We start from the raw sequence: 24,267 nt of genomic DNA, 5'->3' as shown, positions 1-24,267 counted from the left end.
TTCATGACCCTCCACCTCCCCCCCCCCCCCCCACCCCCTGCTCCCTGCTAATAGGGAGCTGAAGCACAGACATTCCTGAGCCATGTATAGCAACCAGAACTCAAATGTTTTCTCTTTTGGTGTGGTTTTAAATAAATACTAATTTGAATATAAACAATATTAATATGGTAGCCATTTTGGAATAAGGTTTATGGTTCATTGTCTGCAGTACACACAGGGAGCAGAGGAGTTCCTTTTGAATTAATAAATAAAAAACGTCTTACCTCTTTGAAATGCTCTGTTGCGTAAATTCTCTCGGTTAAAAAAAAAAAAAAACCATTTGCGAGCACGATTACTTTGTTTTCGCCGTACCGTTTTGCTCCCAGAACGATTCGATCGCCGGACCGCCATTATTTTGAAACGCGTTGACCGCTGACTAGCCGACTGCAGTCTAAAGCTGCGAAGGTAATAAATAAAGGCAAGGGAAGAAACTAATTTGGAGGATTTTTCGCAAGTCCGTAGCTTTATTAAAAATGCATCAAATCCGCTAATTTTTCATTTCTGAATGTTTCCTCAATTTTCTAAGCGTAAACTATTATTTGTAATACAAAGGTTGAGGGAAAGAGGTGTTTTCGTAGACCGAAATGTGGTACTCGATGAACCGCCTTCGTGCTATGTGTACCGCAAGAGCTGGTGACGGAAATGACGTGTACCTCGAGATCGTAGCACGACTGCGCAAGACAGGAAGTGGTTTGGGCTGCTAAAGGCTTGGGTCCAGGCCTCGGAAGCCTTAAGAGGACGGGTCGCTCATGCGCATTGCACTGAGAATTTCGAGTCGCTTTCGCATGTTTCGATTTCGCGTGTTTTGGTGCGAACGTATACGAGGATTATTGAAAAAAAGATTGAATATATGCGCTGTAGCTCGTGAAACGTGATTTTTACAGTTTTTGGATTCATAATGTAGCAATTTGTGGGTTTCGTCGTGAAGTTTAACTTGGAAAAAGGTATCAGGAAGACAGGCGACTGTTCGATCAATGGAAGAAAGGTGAGAAAGTATTCTTTGTTCAGGTGATTTAAGCTTATATCAGCTTTAGTTTACATTTGTTCTCGAAACTTCATATTTTAAAATCGAAGAGAAACTCAGACACATTGCTAGTTGCCCCAAGTGATGATATATCTTGGATTTAGTACATACGATAACTTATTTTAACTTTTAATGAATGACCAGTCATCTTCTTCGGCACCTTTGAAAACTGAATCGGAGATGTTCAGAATTTTGTAGCAATCTTTGAGGAAATATTCCGACAGGCCTTGTTTATAGTGAGGCGCTCTCTTTCAGTCTGAAGATTGGGAAAGCTCGGAATAAATGTTATGTTCCAATGTTCATCAAACCTTTAGTGTTTATGACAGATTTGTATTTGCTATACCAGTTATACCTGATAAACAGAATACTGATTTCAACATGAAAGGTTTTTCTCCAAATCTTTTTTTTATGTCCTTGCTTTTTAGCTATCTTATAATGCGAAGTTATACTTTCAGTTTGGTACAAAACCACGCACATATCACGTGGAATCAGTCTAGCACTTTAAAAAATCTGTCATAAAAACAGTTTATGACAGCTTGACAGTGGCAGTGGCCAACTTGAAAGCCAAGACAACTACAGTGTATGGCCACTCTGCATATAAATACAATGCATTTTATATTATCTTTAATTGTAGTCTCATTTTATATTGTAAGAATTTATCGCTGTGCTCTAAGGGTGTACGGGTGCCTCATGCAGTAACTTTCGCCTTCTGAGCAACCAGATACTATCAAAATCACTAGAGTGGTAAAAGTACCATTGGAAATTTGACTTCGAAACGCTTCGATTCTTAACACGTCATGTCATGTGATCTGAAAAAAATTGTCATGTGATTCGAGTTTGTGACCGTCTTCAGCGTTGATTTGAATTTTAACGGTCGCTCGATTGCCATGTAAACATCATTTTTCCGGAGTTTGTATGAACAATAGCAACACTATCAAGCCAACAGGGTCGGAAACTCACGAGAAGTATTCATCCTTAAAGAAAAGCCAGGTTTTGTTTTTTTGAAGGATTACATGATGTTTTGCAGCAGGGAGTGGGCGAAAATCACAAAGTCCTTTGTTGGCTTTCTCGCTGAAGAAATGATGTCCACGTGATGAAAGTTTTTAACTCACATGATTTAGATTGGCGCAGCGCCAGACGAAATTTAGCGCATGCATTTTACCACTCTAGTGATTTTGATAGTATGTACTTCTTTAATATATATATATATATATATATTTTTTTTTTTTTTCTGTTGGGCATCTTGCATCTTGAGCATGGTATGAAATCTTTTGGCTTCTTGTGATCTTTCTCAGTGATCAGCCTTGTGAAGGTGACCCAGGTGACCTTCAGGCTCCTTGTAAGTTTCTTTTATTAGCCTTGCACAGTGGACACATGCACACAAATTAGATTGTACTTGGTTGAAGTGAATGATCGAGTATTATTGTTGTGTGGGCAATGGACACATATAATCTGCGTTAAAAACATGTTACATTTAGAACCTTTAAATTTACTTAAAGGGGATTTTCAAAGTGTTTTGTTTGTTTGTTCTAGTACTGGTGTCAACTTCTCAGGACTCTCAGATGAGCAAAAATTTATAGTGGACCTGGTAAACAATGGCCACAATGTCTATTTTGGTGGAATTGCTGGATGTGGAAAGACATTTGTTGCCAGAAATATTGTGAAAGTTCTTTCCCAGAAAAAAGTGAAATTTGCCTGCACTTGTACAACAGGAATTGCATGCACATTGTATACAGAGTGTGCTGCTGGAACAATACACTCCTTTGCGGGTCTTGGACAGTGTCGGGACACCAAGGAAGAGTTACTGAGGAATGTGCTTAACAACGCAGAATGTGTGGCCAGATGAAGGGAAACAGATGTCCTTTTCATTGATGAAATCTCCATGTTAAGCAAGCGAACATTTGATTTACTTCAAAATGTCTCCCAGAATGTAAGGAACTGTGACTATGTCTTTGGGGGCCTTCAAGTTGTAGCTTTTGGTGACTTTTTGCAGTTACCCCCAGTTGCCAGCCAATGCATTGGATGAAGGCAAGTATGCCTTTGAAAGTACATCTTGGGATGCAACTTTTCCTCATCAGATAATTCTAGAAGAAAATTTCCGGGCCCAAGATGATGAAGATTTTGTCAAAATGCTCAGGGAACTTTCTAGGGGAACTTGTAGCGATGAATCTGCTGAACTTAATAGGAGCCTCAGTAGGCCACTGGATGCAGCAGAGCTTGGCATTCAATTTGTTCCAAAGGTCTTCCCCCTTAATGAAGATGTGGATTATGCCAACATGTCCATATTAGATGCACTTCCCGGTGAAGAAGTTGTCTTTCAGGCCTATGACAAGGGGGGCAAGAAACAAATAAATAGAAGTGTTATCGCACGTGAAAAGTTGGCACTGAAGGTTGGGGCAGAAGTGATGTTCATATATAATGTCAATAACAACATCAAAAATGGTGTGCAAGGGACAGTATCGTCTTTCGTGAATGGCCTCCCAGTTGTCACCACTGCTGCAGAAACGATAATTGTAAACCAAGTCACTTGGCCTGTGTACGACAAAAAGGAACCAACCAAAGTAATAGGCACAAGAACGCAGCTGCCTCTAAAGTTGGCGTGGGCCATGACTGTTCACAAATCACAGGGGAAAACTCTGGATGCAGTAGAGGTTTACTGCGGCAAGGCATTCGCACCTGGCCATCTCTACGTAGCCATGTCCAGGGTTAGAAAAAGGGAAAGATTGCGTGTGGTAGGCTTCAACAAGGATCGCCTTATTCCTGTTCCAAAAACAGTCTTGGATTTCTTAGAAAGGGTTAACAGTGTCCCTACAGAGAATGACTTTAAGTGTTGTCGTGTCAAGATATCTGTTGCAGACTGTGTACTACCTCTCTCCTTGGAGTACTCATCGGATGACGAGGAATTCTGTGAAAAGGACTTGGAAGAAATTGATGCTGTTGCTGCTTCCTATCTAGAATCAGTTACTGCAGTGGATGAACCCGACACCTTAGATCTTGCCGAAGTACTTGACAGAATGCGTACGACTGCTGACCTCCACTTAGTTCCAAGTGAGTTCAACCATGTAGAATTCATTTCCTCCCTTATATCTACCACCTCAGCAAAAGTGCCAGAAGCAAGTGAAAGGCTTCAGCAAAGTGTGAATGGGATTCTCTCTCTCCTTATTCAACATGATGTTCTTCCAAAGACACAGATATTCCTAACTGTACAGTGGAATCGAATTTTTTCTGAAATCAGAAAGCAGGTTTCAGAAAATGTTACCAAGAAAGTGCAAAGGAAAGAGTTTACCTGTCACTTCGCTGACTTGCACGAGCTTCTCTTATCAAAGGATTTAGAAAGAGAGTTTGCTCAACTTGTAAACATTCCTGTTTCCCATCTGGACGAGCATCATTATCATGCTATTACAGAAATCATCCTTGCTCTTGATGCACACATTTTGAAAGTCATCGTCGGAGAGCCCATTCCATCGTCTTCAGCCGTTACAGAGCATGCAAGAGACATAAGAGCAATCTCTGATGAAGGCAAAGGCAAAGTGAGATATTGTGGAGGCTGGGCAATTGCCAAAGTGAAGCATGGGTGTCGCGAGTACTTCAAAGCAAACATTCATTCCACTGACCAAAATGTCCGGCTTAAGGCCAAATCAGAGTATGGAAAACTTCAGTTGTTGTCACAGCTCACTTGGACAAGTACTACAGCTGAACAGAATTCTAAATATAAAGAGACACTTAATGTTACTTTGTCAAGGAAGTATGACAAAGGTTCACTTGTACACATCTCCAATGAAATGTTTGAGTGGGTGCTTGACCTTGAGCAGATGAGAGTGGACTTGTTGAACAGTAAGAGCATGTCCTTGCATCAAGAGGGCCTGGTGGAGAATGCACTGACAAGTATTTTAAGTAACAATCAGCTTCTTGAAAAGTGGAAAGGAATGTTCACTGAGACTGACTGCTTTGTGCCTCCAGAAGATGTCAGCTTGTTGGCATCACAACTTTTTACAGCAGTTGTCACACGCTATGTAAAAATGGGAGTTGCTGAATATTTGCGCGAATTAAGAAGGGAGTTCCATCTTCAAAAAACGGAGGCACATCGCAAAACAGTCGCGGAAAGAAAGAAGAAGAGTGATTTGGTGTCAAGCAAGGTTACAGTCGCCTCAATCAAGGGGGTATCCCCAATTTTACTAGCCATATCCACAAACTCAATTGTTTTGTCAAGGTGTGAAGCTTCCTTCCCCTGTGTTTGCAGGTTTCCTTTGTATGCCTGTTATTTGAAAAACAGAGAAAATAATATGTTGTTTTAGAAATTTAAAAAAAATCACAGGGAAGCCATACAGGGCACTCAGGGTAACCATGTGTATGGTTTGAAAAAGTGTCCATGTAAGTTATTGTGTTTTGTCCTGTAAACTATCTTTTAATTAAAATGTGCTCCAACAGTCCTTGTTAATACATCTGAGGTTTTAATTTGTTTGTTCTTGTGTACAAGTTCCAGATAAAATACAAAATGCCCCCGCAGAAGGGATTGTAACTTCCACAGGGGTTGGGGGGGGGGGGGGGAGGTGCTTATAAAAAATCCCATCTGCGGGGAAGGTGTGGATATATTATATAATTACATATATTACCTGCAAGAGGTACAACATTTTCTTTGAAAGAACTTCTTCTGCCAAGTGATTTCTCATTCTGCTTGCATATCCAAGATTGAAATGCTCTTCAGTTAGGCGTTCGTGGATCTTAAGAGAATTGCTTAACTGATCCCACTTGTATGCTTGGTACAAATGACGCCATTCGATGGTGCTGTCACCCAGCCGAAGAAGTCTGACTCCTCCATGACGACTCTTTTCAAGGTTGTTCCTCAGCTTCTTGATATTATGCTATAAAACATATTTGGCAAAGATTAACAAGGCACTGTCCTCAGAAAATATACTGGGTCCCCATGGGTTCGTAACCTGGAAATCCTGGGTGCTCAGCACTTAGGCCAGGATCCAAGGAAAAAAGGAACTTAGGGTACTACTAGAGAGCTACCTTTATTGATAAGGAGTGCACTCAACATATCATTTTGTAGTTTTTCAGTTCTTGTTTGCCTTTGTGTGTAAACGAGTCTTCCTGTGAAACCATCATATCAGACTGTTTACCTGTATATTCATTTCAATGCAAATCAAACTCATTTTCATATATAAAGGTTTGCATGAGGGCCTGTTTTGAGATAGATGCAAACCCAAACTCTTAAAGAAAGGAAGTTGATTTCTGATGAAAAGGAACGGGAAGGGATTCCATGATTAATCATACAATATTTAAAAAGGTATTATTATATGACTGTGTTACTCACAGAAGGGTCCAACAGAAACACCATTGGCTTTCTTGTATATGGGTTGGTTGTTGTGAATTTCTCATCGATTGGATCCTTTCCCTTGAAATGCATCTTGATAAAGCTTCTATTCGCCTCTCCACTATCACAACAGCAGTAATTTGTTTGAAACCCATACCTTCTTAGCCACCCGACTGCTTTCCAAAAGTTGATGTAAATTGAAGCAGGGTCAGCTTCTTTGGTTGGAAAGTGGGCAAAAGGAAAACGGAAGCCATTATTGCCCAGGAACACAAACTGTAGGACATGTGTTGCAACATCAACAGTTTCCTTTCCTGAAAACAAGAAAAAAAAATGCACATAATGTAAATGTTTTATTTTTCTTGAGAAAAGTCAGTTCCAATTAATACAGTTGGCCCACAGACTTAACTGAATAACATGTATATTAATATGGTCAGGGCAACCTTCACTCCAATCGATTTCTAGCAGTGTGACATGCACCCTGATTGTTGTGATACATAACAAATTGTAAGACAAAATAACTCCTTGGTACATGATGATGATGATGGTGATGATCATAAAAAATAAACTGGTAGACATGAAAATTGGTGTACACATTTTCTGGCAGCATAAACTTCTCACCTTCATTTAAATTAAATACTTTCAGATGATATTAAATAAACTGTATATGAAATGTATTAAAGCAGTGTCAGAGAGTAGTAACCTGCTATGATAGTTGTCATACTCTTGTGTTCCTCTCCTAGGGACACGAGCCCGACCAGCTTCCATTTTCCTCCAACAGACCTCATTTGCAAATCTTCCTGTTATACATGAAAGAATCAAATTCATGATGAAAGTTTTGTATTGGGTTGAGTTATTTTTTTGGTTAGGTACATGTACTTCTATATTTTGAAAAGTGATACTATTTTAAATCTTCCTCAAAGCAAAAAAGCTTGTCACTTTTTGGGTGTGGACAAGTGCCTAAAGTTAACAATGTAATATAACTAGCTTTGCTAAATACCTGAATAGCCATTTCATCCAGAATGACCCCTCCTTCTCTGCCCTCAGGTCCTAGTTTTCTTTTCAATGCTTCCATCGCCATCCACTGGCCCACTGATTCATTCAGTCCAGGATTCTGAGCACAAGAATTTTTGTACATCTGTAGAAGCCTTCCAGAGGGTAATACTAGCATGCCACTGGCTCTTAACTCTTTGTATGCCTCAGGGCTCCTGTTCCATATTGACAGGCATAGTCGAATCACCCTGTATTAAGTACAAATTGTTATATATCTAAAAGAAATAGTGTATTCCAAGGTAATTGGAGTCTCCAGAGTGAAAATATAGAAGTAAATTATCAGGCCAAACTGGAATTTCTCACAGGGTGGAAGGGGGGGGGGGGGGGGGGGGGAAGGCAACCAAAAATTAAAAGAGTGTTCACCAGAGTAATAACTCATCTTTACTTAATCACTATAGCAAGAAGTTTGAATACATGGGGAATCCCCCCTCTGGGGGTGAGAACTGAATTTTTTTCAAACCTTTTTGAGCATTTGGGGTGGCTATAAGTATTTAAGATGGATAACTCAACAGCACTTATAGTATTCTGCCAACTCTCTAGCTACCTAACTACCTACCTTCCCACCTACCTACATTCCTACATACATATACATACATATGTCTATTATGATACAAGGCTAAAATAGACAGATTTGCCCCAATACTTTTAGGGGATGTGTAAGGAATGGATTCTTCATTTATAAAATGACCTCCAGTTTCTGAAAACAAAGTATTCAAGTGTTGTACATTACATTACAAGTTATGATACACTTGACAACTTACTTTGGGCGCCACCTGTTGCCTTTTACACTTTTTTGGGTCAATGCCTTTTCCTGAGCTTCCCAGAAAACCTGCATGTCTTCACTCAGTGTTCCTTTATCTATCTTTTGGAACATATGCACAAAATCCTTATGGTCCTCCTCCTCGAAGGCCTTCATTTCGTTTTCTATTTTGTCCCTTAGATAATTGAGTTTTCTTTCTGCATTTTTTCTACGGGTTTGCTCCCGGTGCAATTTCTCCATTAATTCTTCCTCAGACATATAACTTTCCCTCTTCTTTGCTGCATTCTCTTGACCTTCAATCTGAGGGATTAAAGATGCATTTCTTTTAACTGCTGTGCAGTAGTCGCACAAGATGATTGAGCTTCTGTTGTAGTCATTGACTAAAACTCTGCAGTCGACTGATCTCAGACGAAGCTCGACATTGTCATCCTCTCTGTTACCCCACTCTTCAGTGGTGGCAGTCACTTTTCCTTTGAGATCTTTGGCCGTTTTTTTAAAAGAAACTTGCAAACCTTTGCACAATTTAAATTTTGAGACGACATCGAACAGATATTTTGTCATTTTTCTGGACGATGTAATTTCTGGATTTCCCAGGGTCTCTTTGGATAATTTCCGATTGTTTACAAACACAGTGAATGACCAATCTTTAAATATTTTAATTTCTTGAAGTAGCCGGTTTCCCTTGCATACTTCTTGCGTACGGATCTTCACCCATTCCATAAACTCACCACAGGAACTTGTCATTTGCCAGCCTAGTCCTTAGACTAAAGAAGGCAAATCATGCCAGTTGATGGCATCAGAAGAGGTGGAAGTTTGGGTCGTTTTAGCGAGAGGATACTGCCACGTTCTCGAACCGTTGACTCGCCTTTGAACTCGATTCACACCAGGGAAGACTTCCTTTAAAATTATTCCCAGTTTGCAGACTTGCAAGGCAAAATTCTCTTTCTCCGGACATTTGGCGTTGTATTCATTGAGTATATCGGAAATGGTAGTAAAAGACTGATCGTCCCTTTCATAATTCGTCATAAGCCTGTGGAAATTTTATAAATGATTTCCGATCAGATCAAGACGTTGGTTTTCACTTCTACGCGAACAATTTAAAACGAAAATTAAAAATCTTACCATTTAGAAACAAAAATATGTTTCTCCCCGTTTGATCCTTTCGACTTTTTCGATTCAGGCGGATTTTCGCAAAGTGCCCCGGGTCTCTTAAGATAAGACATCTCTGTGATTTAAATTTCCCACTACTCTTCGATGTTTTGATTTTCGAATTAGTAACGGTCCATTGCTCCTCCGTTTCCGGTGCAATTTGACTTCCGTCACCAGCTGTCGCGGTCCACATTAAACTAGTCACGTGGTATCAGTTTCTTCCCTTTTTTTTTTCTTTGCCTCGGCACTTCGTGCCTCGTTCGGAAAGCTTCGCTTTCCGAAGATATTTCGTTGGACTTCGTCCAACGGACGACTGCGGTCGGCTAGTCAGCGGTCAACGTGTTTCAAAATAATGGCGGTCCGGCGATCGAATCGTTCTGGGAGCAAAACGGTACGGCGAAAACAAAGTAATCGTGCTCGCAAATGGTTTTTTTTTTTAACCGAGAGAATTTACGCAACAGAGCATTTCAAAGAGGTAAGACGTTTTTTATTTATTAATTCAAAAGGAACTCCTCTGCTTCCTGTGCAGTACATTAATAATTTTATTTTTATGTTCATTTGAAAAAGAGTGCCAGAATCTTGTTTCACCAATAAATTTGTTGTTGTACAAATGAAATTGAATCTACATTTTCTAAGAATAAACACTGATCAAGAAGAACAACCTTGAGAAAACAATCAAAGGTGGCTCACAACAGTCTCAACTTTACTACATTTTGGTAGCATGCATTTGCCCAACTCTCACTGCACCAAAAGTGAAAGTAACAAGAACTGTTACCACAGCAACAGTGTATGAGACTCATCAAGACTTGCTTGGGGGTTTGCCCTTAGACATGTAGGACAAAGGATGTTTGTTGTAAGGTTGATTTGACGCTTCATTAGAATAAGCAAAAAACTTTCAATTAATACCTGAATCACAAACTTTAACTCCCAAGAATATTGTTTTCAATGTATATTTGCAAAATTCCTACTTTTCCTCCCCTCATTTGCTTAAGTGGATGCTTGTTACCAGAAAGCATGCCTTAATAAATTTTCATTTATGAAGCTAGTCATTTCTTCAGTGCGTTAAAGCATCCAGTGCAGTGGTGTTTAACCTGATGTGAGCCACCTTAAAAAAATATATATGTACACAGAAAAGACTGTTAATACTATTACATTGTTCATGATGGTGCAAGGGAAGAAAACAAATCATTGCAAATTGTTGTTGCCTTGCAAATTTATTTGTTTATTGATTACTGTACTTATTCAAATCTGGATACAATGATGTCCATGCAGCACCAGCACTCTCCAGGCTTGGTAAGTCGCTCAAGGGAGCAATTTGAACATTTGCACCTGAGAAAATATTGAACCAGAGGAAACTTAGCATCAATTACAAGGGAACGATCAGCTTAAATTCAAGCCATTGTACAGAGCTTTTCACTACAATTTACATTCTTTTGCCATGGTAAAAAAACGTAAAACAGTAAGCTTACTCGGAACCGAAACTTAACTGTGCACCCTAATTTAACACCAAGGCAAACTTTCGAAACCTAAACTTGACTTCGATTTCAATTCAACTGAGGCTCCAGTAGCCTCCCTCCCGGGAATAAACTGGCTAGTAGTCAAGAGAAATAGTTGCGGATTCTCAGGCACTACACTTTTAAAGCTTCCCTGTTTTGTTAATACAGCAAATAACACATCTAAATATCAATCTCTATCTCTAATATCTTACCCGAGAGATGAACGACTCAGCAAAGTCTGCTCTTCCTTCTATTGTAGAAAAAGAGCTAGCTGCTGAACTTATTTGGCTGCCTCTTCTTCAGACGGAACTAGCTCTACAGAGTCATGACTTCTTCATTTCCTTTGCCTATATCATGCAAAGACGATCCAGGAGAGCTTTCTGTCGTCAAAACAGCTCTGAAATTCGTCGCCAGAAGGAGAACTACAGTACTTGCTCCATCAGCGACTTGAGAGTATTACTTCACGACAAAAACACAATAGGTTTGAATAAAAATACCGCAACTCCAATCACTTTCATACCGCGGGCTCACTGGAACATAAATTCATAATGGCGGACTCGAAAACACCACTTTTCAAGGCTCAATATTTTCAATTTACGGGGCCCAAACTTCATTTCAGTGACTAAGACAGGTACAGCCACATCAGATAAGCTGTAAAGAACGTATTTTTGTTTCATACGTGACATGAAGTTTTGATCGTAGTAGCACTTTAAATGCATGCATCTCACATTTAAGCTTAATAATATCAGGCCAAATAACAACCAGCCGCTTAGAGTTATGGCTGCTTGTTATGAAATGAAAATCATAGGGAGGATATAATGAAGGCTTTTTTGAACTTATTTACTAATTAATCATTTTTGTCAACATCTCTTTGCTTGGCTTGTCTACTTTTAAGTTACCCAGATGAATGATGAACCAGGCAATGGGAAACAAACCATTTTAGATGGATGGTCAAATATGCAAGCTTAAGGGTTTTTTATTCATTGTCACTTTCAATCAAAAATATGGAAATACAATGTTTTTGCTGTAGGAAAAACTTTTTAAACAAAAATGTGAATTGCGAAATAATAAAAGGAATGTAAATAATTATGAATGTTTGTTGAAAAGAATGTTGTATTGTCCAGGTAACGGGCAAGAATTGTTATCTGCGTTAGGTGTCACTTTGGTATGCCACGCTTCTAATGTTTTTCTGGTTCTAAAGGTGCCTATGTCAATAATTGACGCGTTTTCAAAATCAATGACGTGGTTGTTAGACCAGGCGTGATTAGCAATTCTTGAACCTTTGGCCGCAGTTTTGGTGTTCCTCAAATATTCTTTTTTTTGGGTATTGAAAGCTCTGCCGGTTTCCCCAATGTAACACCACCAAAACTTATGCACGACGTTGGTCTGCGATTCCATGGAAGATCGAAATTTCGGAGCTGGGAACTGTTCTTGTAGTGTGGTAAATGGTTTGTTTACAACTGTGACATCGTGTTTTTTCAGGATACGTGTCAAAGGTTCAGTTACTCCTTTGATGTAAGGGAGAGAAGCGAAAGACTTGCGTGATTCGGTTGGTTCAACCATCCTAAAAAACATTCCAACAAGTTCCTCCGGGGATACATTTGTTGTTGAGGATCGGGTTTTTTTAGCCTGTATGTTTTGGATAAACTTAGGTGGATAACCGTTCGACTCCAGAGCTGCATGAACATAATTAAGCTCCCGCTTTTTTCCTTCGGAGGAATTGGGTAGATTTAGGGCTCTGTGCAGAAGAGTTGATGCTGTGCTGGCCTTGTGTTGACTGTCATGATGGGAATTAAAGTCTAAGTATCTGTCTGTATGGGTGGGCTTTCTGTAAACACCAACAGCGATGACTCCATTTCTACGGGAGACCAGAGTGTCGAGGAAGGAAATCTTTCTGTTACATTCGGTCTCGATGATAAACAAGATGTTTGCATCAATTGAATTTAATGTGTCATGGAAGGCTGAGACGTCGTCTTTTGTAATGATACAAAAACTGTCGTCAACATATCGTTTCCAAATTCCAAAACACCTTTTATGTGAACATGCTTTGTTATTGTTATTTCGTAAGATTTGCTCTCTCTGACAGAAAACTAATAACATCCAATTTTAACACTAGCACTTGATATCGCACGCTACTTAAAGTGCTACACCAATACAGCGCCTTAAGGAGCCACCATTGGCCTTTTTCCGAATGGCTGTCACAAGAGGGGCCACCATCTTGGTTTCTCAAAGTGTGCAAAATCTAGGGAGAGTACAAAAAGCACTATCCCCAGGTTTCACTTGCATTGAGATCCCCACAGTGAATGCAACCATCGATCACAACAATCTTTTTTAAAACTGAAAGCTTGCTCGATTATGGGGCAAACTCAATCAACTTTGGGGCCAAACTTGGTTAACTGTGGGGCAAACATCAACTGGGCTAACTTGCCACAGGGCAAAACCACCAACTTTCAAATTCGCTAGATCCATCATGCGCTATAGAAATGAGGAGAAGACAGAAACTGCTCGCAGTCTAACAGCAATCTTGAGGCCAGGAGAAAAAGGGGGAAGAAATGCTGGTAACAAATTGATGGTTTAAAATCTGTGCTGATCCTCTTGGACAGCTTCCACTGTTTGTGATTGTGATGCCTTTTTCACATTTTTTTCAGATTCGATTTTATGTTTCTAAATTTCGCACCATTGGGTTCGATGTACAGGAGGACTCAGTTTCCAGATTGACAGGACAGAATTTTCCAACTTTTTTGAGCATCACAGTTCTAAACGCGCTCTTGAACCACTTCCAGAGCCATGGGCATAATAAAGAACTTTTCAACCAGCCTTTCAGATTGCTCGCCGCCATCAATACTGTATTTCCCCGAGTAATAGCCGGAAGCGATTATTTCTTTTTTTGCACCAAAAGGGGGCGATCATTCAAGGGAAGGCAATTATTCGAGGGAGGCGATCATTTCAAATATTTCTCACAGGAGGTTGTACCCTAAATACTTTGTTTTATTACATCATTAAATCAAAAAACTACTCACATAAAAAATAAACCAAACATCGGCTTTTTAAATGTTTCAAATTTGTTTCATTGATTAATCAATGTTCAATTTCAATATCTCCGGCGTCAGAGCCTGAATCAAAACGGATTACTTTTAAATACATGTACATTACTGAGAAAAAAACTGTAGAAAAGCCGGTGCTTTTGTAACCATTCAGTTGTGTACAATTAAATGAAAGCTTGTTTGTTATCCAAGATTTCAATTTTTAACTTGAGAGGGAGGGGATAACAAAAAGAGAAAATGGCAGGGGGGGCGACGATTATTCGAGGGAGGCGATTCTAAATATTTCCGTCAAAGGGGGACGATTAATCAGTTGACGGCTATTATTCGAGGAAATACAGTATGTTTTGGCAATAAATCTCACTTTATAATAAATCTCTCTTTGCAATAAACAAATCTCTCCATATAATATCTCGCTATAAACTGGAACCTGATCCTTTTCCGAGTCTTTTCCACAAGCATCGAATCAGAAATCAAACATGTCAGCACATGCTGAGAGGAGGCAATTGATGTGTTGTTGCTGGGTGAAGATGATAGTTGAATTCTAATTGGTTTCACAGGAAAAATAGAGGCTAAATATCCATATTTGGGGGCATTATTTTGCTTTTTACCGCTGGATGCAATTATTGTGGATACTGAAAACATGGCCGCCATTGTAATAAACAGAAATCCATGGAACGTAAGCAATTTTGGGCAATTTATGGCTGCTTTATGCATAGAAAGGGCTCACAGTGTGTGAGATAAGGGAATATTCATTATGTCTTCTTCACGATAATATGGCAAAGAGATTTGAAACCTGCATGACAAAAGTAAACTTTACACCAGAGTGCAACAGGGAGTGTATTAGAGAGTGTATATTGCTTTCCATGAAGGTAAACTTTGTGAAATTTCACTATTTCAAACCAAAACTACAATACCCACTGAGGTGAAAAGATGTGTTGCTGTGCATTTTAACCGCGTCCCAAATCGTAAGGAAAATAATAAATTCCTGTTTGCATTTGACTGATTTTAGAAAAGTTGTCAATGGCGGCACCCCTAAATTCTTGAAATTCCAGACATTCCATTGTTTAGAAACAAAACTCTTAAATTCTTGGCTTGCAAGTGACGTCAGAGATGTTTTCATATTTGGGTATCCGCCATGTTCATGTTCCACCGCGGGTGACATTAACATATGTTTACAGCTGTACATGCCATCGCTGTGAAATTACCCGAGATTACAATGGATTCTTTGGAAAAGGAACATGTTCCTTATATAGATGAGCTTTGCAGTAACATCCCAATATTATCTGAGTATTGCAGAAAACTAGATGACCACGTAAAATGAAAATATCTAGAAAAACTCGCCGAGGTTGGAGTGGATCTGGTCACTATTCCCAATGAGCAGTTTAACTTTGAGTGCCTTCCTCTGATCGAAGCGACGGATTTGCCAAGCTACCTGGTTCTGGAAATGAGTTTTTACACCAAACAGCAGTTTAAGACATACAAGAGTTTAGAGGCCTACAACTTCATGGTGTCAAGATTCATTACGAGTATTCAAGGTTGCATTGTCTCAGGAAAGCACGTTGTCGCAGGAAAAGTGAGCCATTCACAGCGAATGAATGACCCTCTGATCTCTGTTTGGGTGATAGCCGAGAAAGATGGAAGAGTCAAATCAGCTCATTGCTTACGATGCAAAGCAGGGCTTGCAGAATCATGCTCACACGCAGCAAGCTTGTTATTTCACAGCATGGACAAGAATTTGTGGGGAATTGTCCTGCACCAAAGTGAAATGTATGTGGTTATTACCCTCATTTGTAAAAGAAGTTCCCTATGCTAAAATGCGGTTCATAAATTTAACCTCTGCTAGAAAACTGAAAGCAGATTTGGATGAGACAATTGAAAACTTAGGCGAAATCAGAGAAGCAACATCCTCTACAGCCAGTAGAAGAAAAGTGACAGTGCAAGTTCCCATGCAGACTGAAATGGACAACCTCTGTGCAAATCCAAAAAAAAAAAACCTTTTAAACCGGTGGCTTTGAGCCTCATCGAGCCTTACTCTAGGCAGTTTGTTTTGTGTCACAAAGCAGAAGTATCCCAACAATCCCAGACTTTTTTGACGATGAGAATTTAACGCTGTCATATATTGACTTACTAAAGAAATCTTTTAGTGTAGAAATTTGTTTATCAAGTGTAGAAATTTTGCAAATTGAGAAAGACACCCAAAACCAGGCAAAGGGGTCAGCATTTTTTCGACATAGAGAGGGTCGTATTGGCGCATCAGTGAGTGGAGCAGTCTGCCGGACAAACCCAGCTCAGCCATCGCAAACACTGATTAAGTCAATCTGTTATCCAAATTTGTTTAAAGTTAACACAATGGCAGTAATTTATGGGTGCAAACACGAAGCTGCTGCGATTAAAGCCTATGAAGTAGAAATGATTAAGAGTCATGTTGACTTTAAACTCTCTCAGTGTGGGTTAGTTATCAACCGAGAGTATCCTTGGATTCATGCTACTCCAGACTTTCTGGTTTCTTGCTCATGCTGCGGACTGGGATGTGGTGAAGTAAAATGTCCTTTATGTATTCACAGGTGTGACTTTGATAGTTATGTGTTGAAAAAGAATTCCTGTCTGGAAAAGGTAGCGGACAAATTCCAGCTGAAGCGAAGCCACAACTACTTTTTTCAAGTCCAACAACAGCTTTTTACATTACCAGAAAAAAGTACAATGACTTTGTTGTTTGTGCCTTTGACAGTTACCATCGAGCTACAATTGTGAAAGAAAGAATTTACCCTGACCATGGTCACATGAATGTTGTTTTTCCAAAACTTACGACTTTCTGGAGAGCATGTATTTTGCCTGAAATTTTAGGCAGATGTACTCAAGAAAGTGCGATATGTCCGATGAGATGCCACAAGCAGGTGCTGGAATACGCTTTTGCAGAATGCCATCAGATGGAAACACTGTGAAATGTCAGAACCCTCAATGCCCAATTGTTGAGTTTCATCTATCTTGTTTGGCAATTTCAACCCCACTTCCCAAGAGGTGGTATTGTCCACACTGCTGCAGGCTCCCACAGTTTAAGCGTTCGAGTAAAGTAAAAGAAAATTCTTCAGAAATAATGGGTCGGGCTTTATCTCTTGACAGTATTTGTATTTGCCAAGCAGTGCCACAACAATCTGACAAATTACTTGAGTGCCACAGCAAAGATTGTCAAAGTGGAAAATGTTTTCACTTGGCATGCCTCGGTTACAAGAAAATGCTGCACAACAGCAAGACCACCTGGAAATGCACCAACTGCAAGAAAAGCAATGCAAAGCCATTTCATGAGAGTTCTGCAGTTCCAGTATCAACTGGTCAGGAAACCCAGTTTCAACTACCACTTGTTCTTCTCAATCTCATGATAGTGAACCTGAGTTCATTGAACTTGACATGTACAATGCACAAGATTCTGACACAAAAGGGGAAAGTGCTGATGACATTGAAGTTACTATGGTTACAACTTGTGAATCTGAAAGACATCGTTCACTTAGAAATCTTGATACACAAGATTATCAACTGATTATGTCCCCACACGGTTGGCTCGACAGTGCAATCATCCATGGTGCACAGGTACTTTTGCAGACAATAAACCTTCTGATTGAAGGTTTTCAACATCCTACGTTAGGTCCAGTGCAAGATTTTAGCGTAGTTTCTGGTGAATTTGTGCAGTTACTGCATACAGGACAAGATCACTGGGTAAGTGTCAGCTCACTAGGATGAATGGCCTCTAAAATTGACTAAATCTGCCTCCAGTAATACCTGAACAACTTGCCCTTATTATAACACCTGAATGTTCCTGTTGATGTTTGGTCACAGACCCAAGGTGCAGGTGAATTTGTGGGAAGCCAAAAGGTTACCACCACTCATAGGGTTGTTACACTTCAGGGACAGTTAAACGGTACTGCTACTAGCACAGACTGCATCATCATGTGCCCCACTGTCAGTGTAGATTGCGAAATTCTGGTCAGAAGCTCGCACACAGTTTCAGTGAACATTTCTTAAAAAAAAAAGCCTTCCATCAGACAGTTGTTACCAAGGAGGGGGGCTCCCCCTGTTGCCAACCATTTCAACCTTCTCACCTAACACAAGGAAGTCAGACTGGTATGGTGCTCAAGGCAAGTCACAGGCCAGCTTGAAATGAAAAAAAGGCATTCAGCATTCAGATTTGAGACACTTGTGCCTGGACGACTGAATATAAAGACTGAATACAAAGCTCCTTCACACAGGATTTACTCCCATTAGGCCCCCTTCACAGATTTTAGAGGGTCTTTTTTCACAAAAATGAGCCCAAAGAATCGTCTTTTAGCATCTAAGACAGAACATAAGAATTATTGAATCAATATTTTGAGATATGGGCAGGACCTTTTGCTTTGATAGCAGATAAAATTTGTAGCGTAGTATTTCAAGTGTGTAATGCAGAACAACTTCAAAATAATAAAACTATGTTCACAAATGGTTTCAACTGCCAACCTCCTTGTGATAGATGTACTTCTACAAATACTGTGTGCCAATAATCCTACAATGCTGCATTCTGAAATAAACCCTGTTCATGCCATAAATTTGCCTGTGCTTGTACGGCATGATATGTGTATGGGCATCAGTACTTAATTTCTTTTGACGGTTTGATTATACCTAAGATGTCTAAACCTCAAAGAACAGTCAGTTGCACAGGTGTAATTTTGTTAATCATACTAAGATGAGAATAAGTGCTACATTGAACCACTTATTATCCAACCATACAATGATTTTTTTCTTTGACCATTTTGTCTCCTGCCAGAGATTGACAGGTTAAGGACTTAGAGATCAGTGGTTAATATTACAAAGGTCATCATAATTCAGCAAGTGTTGAGAGGATAAGTAATGAGTCAATGCCAGGAGCCATGCACAGTCTGTAGCTACAGCAATCACACACTCTTATTTAGTTAAAAGGAAAGAGCCTTCCAGTAAAATGAAACCTATGTGTACATTGTTCTTGTATCTGTAGTGCAAGTTTTTAAGTTGCTGAAAAACCTTAACCTGAAATCCGTCAACAGAAGCTTAGACAATGACAGCAAGAGATTCTGCATTTCACGCCTTTTTTTGTTCAATGTATTACTTAGGTATTACTCTAGGTAACTCTGAAGTTAGCATACCATGTGTGCGATAGCAAGTTTGAGAGGGACATACAGTTGTAGTCATAGTTGAAGGGTGTACATTAAATGAGAATTGTTATTTTAAGCATTATTTGCAACAACGTAAGCACATAGTAGCACGTGACATCTTTCACAGTACTTAGCTCTGGAAGGTTGATGTATCATTATGTAATCATGAGGTTCCTCCAAGTTGCAGTGAGATAAGTATTTCCCTGAACAAGAAGAAGTGCTGTTCTTGATTGCAAGAAATTCAGTTTATGGGCCACATAGTAAACAACAGTGGTCTATAGCCTGACCCTTCCAAAGTTGAAGCCATTCTTAAGATGAATGGACATGGAAGCATTTGAAGAGACCCAGCAACTGTTTTGTACCTATCATGTTTGCATCTAGATTTTGTCCCTTTGTCTTGTGTTAATACTCCTTGTACAGACTTTATTATATAGACTTTACATTCTTTCACATATTTGTTATTATTTATACCTAGACTATAAAAGGCGAGCCTTGACTTCCCAGAGATTATTTTTCTTTCGTGCAATAGCATCATGGAATAAGTTAAGAAAGGAAACTAAGAATAGTATAAATATTAATCTTTTCAAATGTTGTGCCCGCGAGGAATTGTGGGCATCATCAATTTGATCAATGTATGTAATATTTTTATTATTATATTTGTTTTATTTCATCTTAGATAATTTTTAGTAGTTTTAAAATTGTAACTAGGTCTTCTGCTTTTTGTAACTGTTTGTAAATTAAAAGAGAAAACCCTACTGGGATATGTTAATAAACTTATAGTATAGTATAGTATTGCATTGCATTGCATTGCATTGCATTGCATTGCACTGTACTGTACTATACTGTACTGTACTGTATTGTATTGTATTGTACCTCTTCGACGGTTATTTTTAAATCTTTCCCAATACCCTTTCTAAATTTTCCTTTTATTTCATTTTTAAAGAGTAACCTTTTTCACTATTTGTGCAACTTTGCATACCCTTTTGGTACCTTTAGTATAACTAAAGCATGTAGACCAACTTATTCAATAGAATAATATTATTATTGTGAGTCCTAGACCCAACAGTGAAAGACCTTCTAGACTTAAAGGCCTTATCCAAACTGCATAATTAAAGCAACAGGTAGTGATGGAAATGAGGGTTTAACCAAAGCAAATATAAACAGGGCCGTATATAGCAGGAGGGGGGCAGCTGCCCCCACCAGGAAACCTGAATTTTTGTTTTCTAATGTAGTGTCTGGGTTTGGTGAGCTATTTCTTGTAGCTATATTGGTCCAAAATTACAAGAAAATAGACTAATTAATTGAAAAAAAAATATTCCTTCAATGTGAATTCTAAATAATTATTTTGGAAGGTGTGGAGTCAACTCAGCCAGATAGCTGACTCTATTAACGTCACCCTGGTAAAGCCTCATACCACAAATGTGCAATGCCATCAAGCAAACGCTGCAGACAACAATCAGTCATCAGACTACTGTAGGATTAATGCCTTCTATCCATTTGTAGATCACATTGTTGGCGAACTTGAAACAAAATTTTCAATCCAGCATGAAGGCCTCATTACTGTTCAAAACCTCCTCCCTTTGTACATGCCCAAGTTAACTGACAGGCGTATCGAGAAGACCAAGAACTACTTCAGCAAGCATCTAGATTTCTCGAACAAGTCTAATTTTGACTTCAACCTGGCAAGGCGGAAGATGAAACACGCAATGGAAACAGGGTCAGAACAAAAGGGAGCAATGCCTGACTTCATGCTGTTGATTTTTCTAACCACGCCTGTCTGAAGGATCAGTTGCAAACACTCCCTCTCGGCTCAACACTGTCTGAAGCTTTGGACTTGGTCATCAATGACAGAAGATAGGTTAAGTGGTCTTGCTATGCTGTTAATTCATCGCAAAAGGGACTTCATTCCTACTCCAACAGAGATCTATGACATGAAGTCAAATTGGACAAGAATATAGAGCACACTCGTTTTTGAGATGCCAAAACCTGGTATTTTAGCTCCAGTTCCTTCAAGCCAGTCTCTGTTCAAATTGACAAAGGCTTTCAGCACATTTTTGAAACAATCCATTGAACGTGTTAAACTGCTGTTCAGAGTAAAGCTTGAGTTTAAGATGATATTTAAATCATCATAGTGTAGCAGAGACCTTGGGGCAATTCCAAGCTAAACCAGGTGTTTATGCTATGATAAATCATGACAATTTAAGACAAAAGGCATCAGTGTGTTTAATTTTTTAGAGGTCTTAGAGACTACTTTCTTTGTGGGGGTGAAAACGAAAACGTCCAACCAGAAACCCTGTCTGTAAATGGGAGACCCCTGTGAGGGGTGTGCAATGTTTGCCCCTGCAGACAAAACATCCTAGGTACCGCGCCCTGATAAAGATGATAATAAGCTCTGTGGTGAGGGCTATGATTCAGCTGAGGCAAAGATAAAGATTGTAACAACGTGTGTAGTGATGTGACAGAAATGGCCATTCTTCAGTGGGGAAAAAAAAGATTTGAAAGTACAGGATAGAGATATGGTGGTTCCCTTTGAACACTTGTAGTTATAAATTGAGACTATTTGTATACACGTCATTTTGGACTGAAAAACAATGGTCCTGGAGAAAAGTAACAAGCTAGCTGTCTTGTAAGTACAGCAACTTTGCAAGGGATGCTACACAGGAATAACACTATTTATGATTTGCAGTCTTTTTTTTGAATGTTTACAATCAACTTTGGCAAACAGTAAAGGTTAGTGCCTGCCTTCCTTGTTTTGGAAAATAATTATTATTGTATTGTCAAAAAAGTTGTAAAAGTCCCAATTTTTACCAAAAAGAGCAATGAAGATGTTCATCAAGAAGAACAACAAAGATTTTCGTTTGCCAAAAGAAGTGCACAGTTATGGGAGCTGTAATCAAGTTCAATGAAAAAATTTAAGCACACAGTGTGCTTTTATCTATTTTATATACAGGCCAGCAGAGAATCAAATTAAAACTAAGTTAAGCTTTAAATACCAGTGAAGAGGGGCCCCCAATGACAATGCTTATGAGAACTATTAAAAGGGTTGTTTCCTGCATTCCTAGATTGTTTAACAGCTCTTAAAAGACATATTTGTGTAAGCTAATCTGATCTGTCTGGATTCTTTAGCTGAAAATTTAATTTGCACAAAGTTTTGGGGAACTTTCAAGTTGCTGTTGGCTTTCTGAAAATGCTAGCTTCCCCTTTTTGCAAAAAAGCTTTGTCCCTCTGTAAACGAATGGAATTAGATCTCTAGTGCTAAGAAAGTGTTGGGCAACAGTTTGTCATCACAGTTGAGTCCAAATTTCTGAAGTGGCTATTAAGCCTTCCAAATATTCCACCAAAATGAATCCCTGAGTGCCCTTTAGTGGAGCTCACAGGACCAATCTTGAGTCCACAGGCAAAAACAAGACAAACAGTTTTCATGTCCCTACACCTACCTCCTTTCAAATTTAGCAGCTTTTTATATTCAGAAAAAGATTATCAAAGCTGTGAACATCTATCATACCTTCGCCACCAGGCACCTGGATGCACCTTTCTGATCAGTTCAGTGGGTAACATTACATTCAACCACACACCAAGGACAAATGGGAAGGAGACTGCAGCACTTTAAAAACCAGTTCAAGTTTCTAGCAAGGACTAGCTTGCGTTCCATGACCAACATAGGATGATGAATGAGATTCGTCAAGCCATATCAATAAGCTTAATGTCTCCAATAAGTTATTAATGTTCCTGTGATAAAAACTCTCAGTGCTGTATTTAGCAGCTGCACCTATTTCATGGAACGAGCTACCAGTAAGCATTCACAGTGAGGAAATCTTCAAGAGGAAGCCTGCAATTACTGTTAGGCATTAATTCATACTTCTTGTAACTTAGTGGCGTAATGTTTTTTTATACAGTTTTTATATTGTCTTATTAGATTTTGCTCATTTTAATCATTATTTATGTATTGATTCTTTGAAAAGCCCACTCTGTTTTTCAACAATTTTATACTGCGGATAAGAAGTTGTAGGACCAACCTTGATGTGGAAAAGTTCATCTGCTGGATGGTGGCTGGATAGTACTAACTCTACTTTGAACAGCTGAGATGATGGGAACGTGATAAACATTAATCACCTGGATAGTGATTCATCTCTTGGAAAACAGTTATCTGCTCTTTGAACAACCAGGTGCTGATTGGGAGCATTTTATGCAACAAGGATGTTCAATGTATAATGGTCCACACCCTGTTTAAAAAACACTCAACTGCAAACAGTAAGTGCCAGTACCAGACTGCATGTAACAAAGAGAAATCCCTACAACTCCGAGGAAAGGAGACAGAGTTTTATCATAAATTTTCATAGGCAATTACCATTCATGTAACAAAATGAACTGAAGAAAACACATCAAAGAAAGATTTCAAATAAATTAATTTCAACAAACTGATGCATTTTTGTGTAATTTAACCATTTTGAGCTGTTGGGTTTTTTTGTTTTTTTTTTTCGTGGTCATTTGACTTGCCAAATAAGGTTGTGACTGCAAACTTTTCTAGAACCACTCAGTCAGGAACAAAGAAAGTCACCAGCAAACAGCTCAAGACTGAATTTTACAATATGATGGTTATAAACCTTCATCAGTAAAAATATTATTCACCACTTTTGCCGACATTGATTGTTTTAGTATGTACAACTCAAGCTTAATAACTGGCAGACCAAAAAAATTACTTTATTTCTGACAATAATTATACCTACATATGGTCAGAAATTAAATTGGTGAAAATCTCGCCGTGCGAAAAAAAAAAAAAAAGCAAGTTGATGAGTACCTAGTTCAAGTATTGCAGGAGTCTCTACTCTACACAGAAAGGATCCAAAAGAAGAAAACATGTACAGAAAACAATTTTTTTTAACAACGAAGTTAATTTACACTTTCAAAGGTAAAACCATTGAAAGCAAGTAGATGAGCACCTTATGCAGATGTTACAAGAGTGTCTACTCTACAGAGAATGGCTTCCAGAGGAAAAAAAAAAGAGTCCTCTTGAAGGCAAAGTTCATGGCAACAATGCAAAACAACTGAGCACAAAATTATGGTGAGTGTAATAAATTAATGTTCTTGCTTTCAAAGTTCTTGCTGTTTAAAGTTGCAAAGTTTGCCCTTATTCAGTTGATGCCCATACAAATTTTCCATACTGTAATTTCCATCAGCCTTGCATCAGGGAAGAAACAAAATAGTATAAAATATAAGCCTTTAGACGAAACC

At 39.0% G+C, this 24,267-nt stretch overlaps 1 protein-coding gene, 1 long non-coding RNA gene and 1 pseudogene across 2 annotated transcripts in view; 1 reads left to right on the top strand and 2 right to left on the bottom strand.

Annotated features, from left to right (window-relative positions):
- Positions 1-24,267, bottom strand: part of LOC146484296 (uncharacterized) — a 56,663-nt gene that overhangs the window by 14,553 nt on the left and 17,843 nt on the right. The window lies entirely within an intron of this gene.
- On the bottom strand, positions 5,130-11,009 carry LOC146484300 (uncharacterized). Its single transcript, XM_085104811.1, has 5 exons — positions 7,378-11,009; positions 7,081-7,177; positions 6,381-6,691; positions 5,677-5,925; positions 5,130-5,318 (listed from the first exon to the last, which is right to left on the bottom strand). The coding sequence occupies exons 1-5, from the start codon at positions 7,546-7,548 to the stop codon at positions 5,130-5,132; spliced, it is 1,017 nt and encodes a 338-aa protein (XP_084960937.1). The 5' UTR covers positions 7,549-11,009.
- LOC146484299 (uncharacterized) lies at positions 11,054-18,257 on the top strand (annotated as a pseudogene).

This window comes from Pavona decussata, unplaced genomic scaffold, assembly GCF_977016875.1.
Source record: "Pavona decussata unplaced genomic scaffold, jaPavDecu1.1 SCAFFOLD_34, whole genome shotgun sequence".
Lineage (NCBI taxonomy): Eukaryota > Metazoa > Cnidaria > Anthozoa > Scleractinia > Agariciidae > Pavona > Pavona decussata.
This window is presented reverse-complemented; position numbering and strand designations above follow the sequence as displayed.

Bases quoted from the DNA above. Each gene is read 5' to 3' on its own strand.
- LOC146484300 (XM_085104811.1), bottom strand. From the start codon at position 7,548: ATGCTAGTATTACCCTCTGGAAGGCTTCTACAGATGTACAAAAATTCT. The intron at 6,692-7,080 runs GTTACTACTCTC...TCTTGTTTTCAG, and splicing joins TATGACAACTATCATAGCAG to GAAAGGAAACTGTTGATGTT. The intron at 5,926-6,380 runs GTGAGTAACACA...TATGTTTTATAG, and splicing joins TGTTTCTGTTGGACCCTTCT to CATAATATCAAGAAGCTGAG.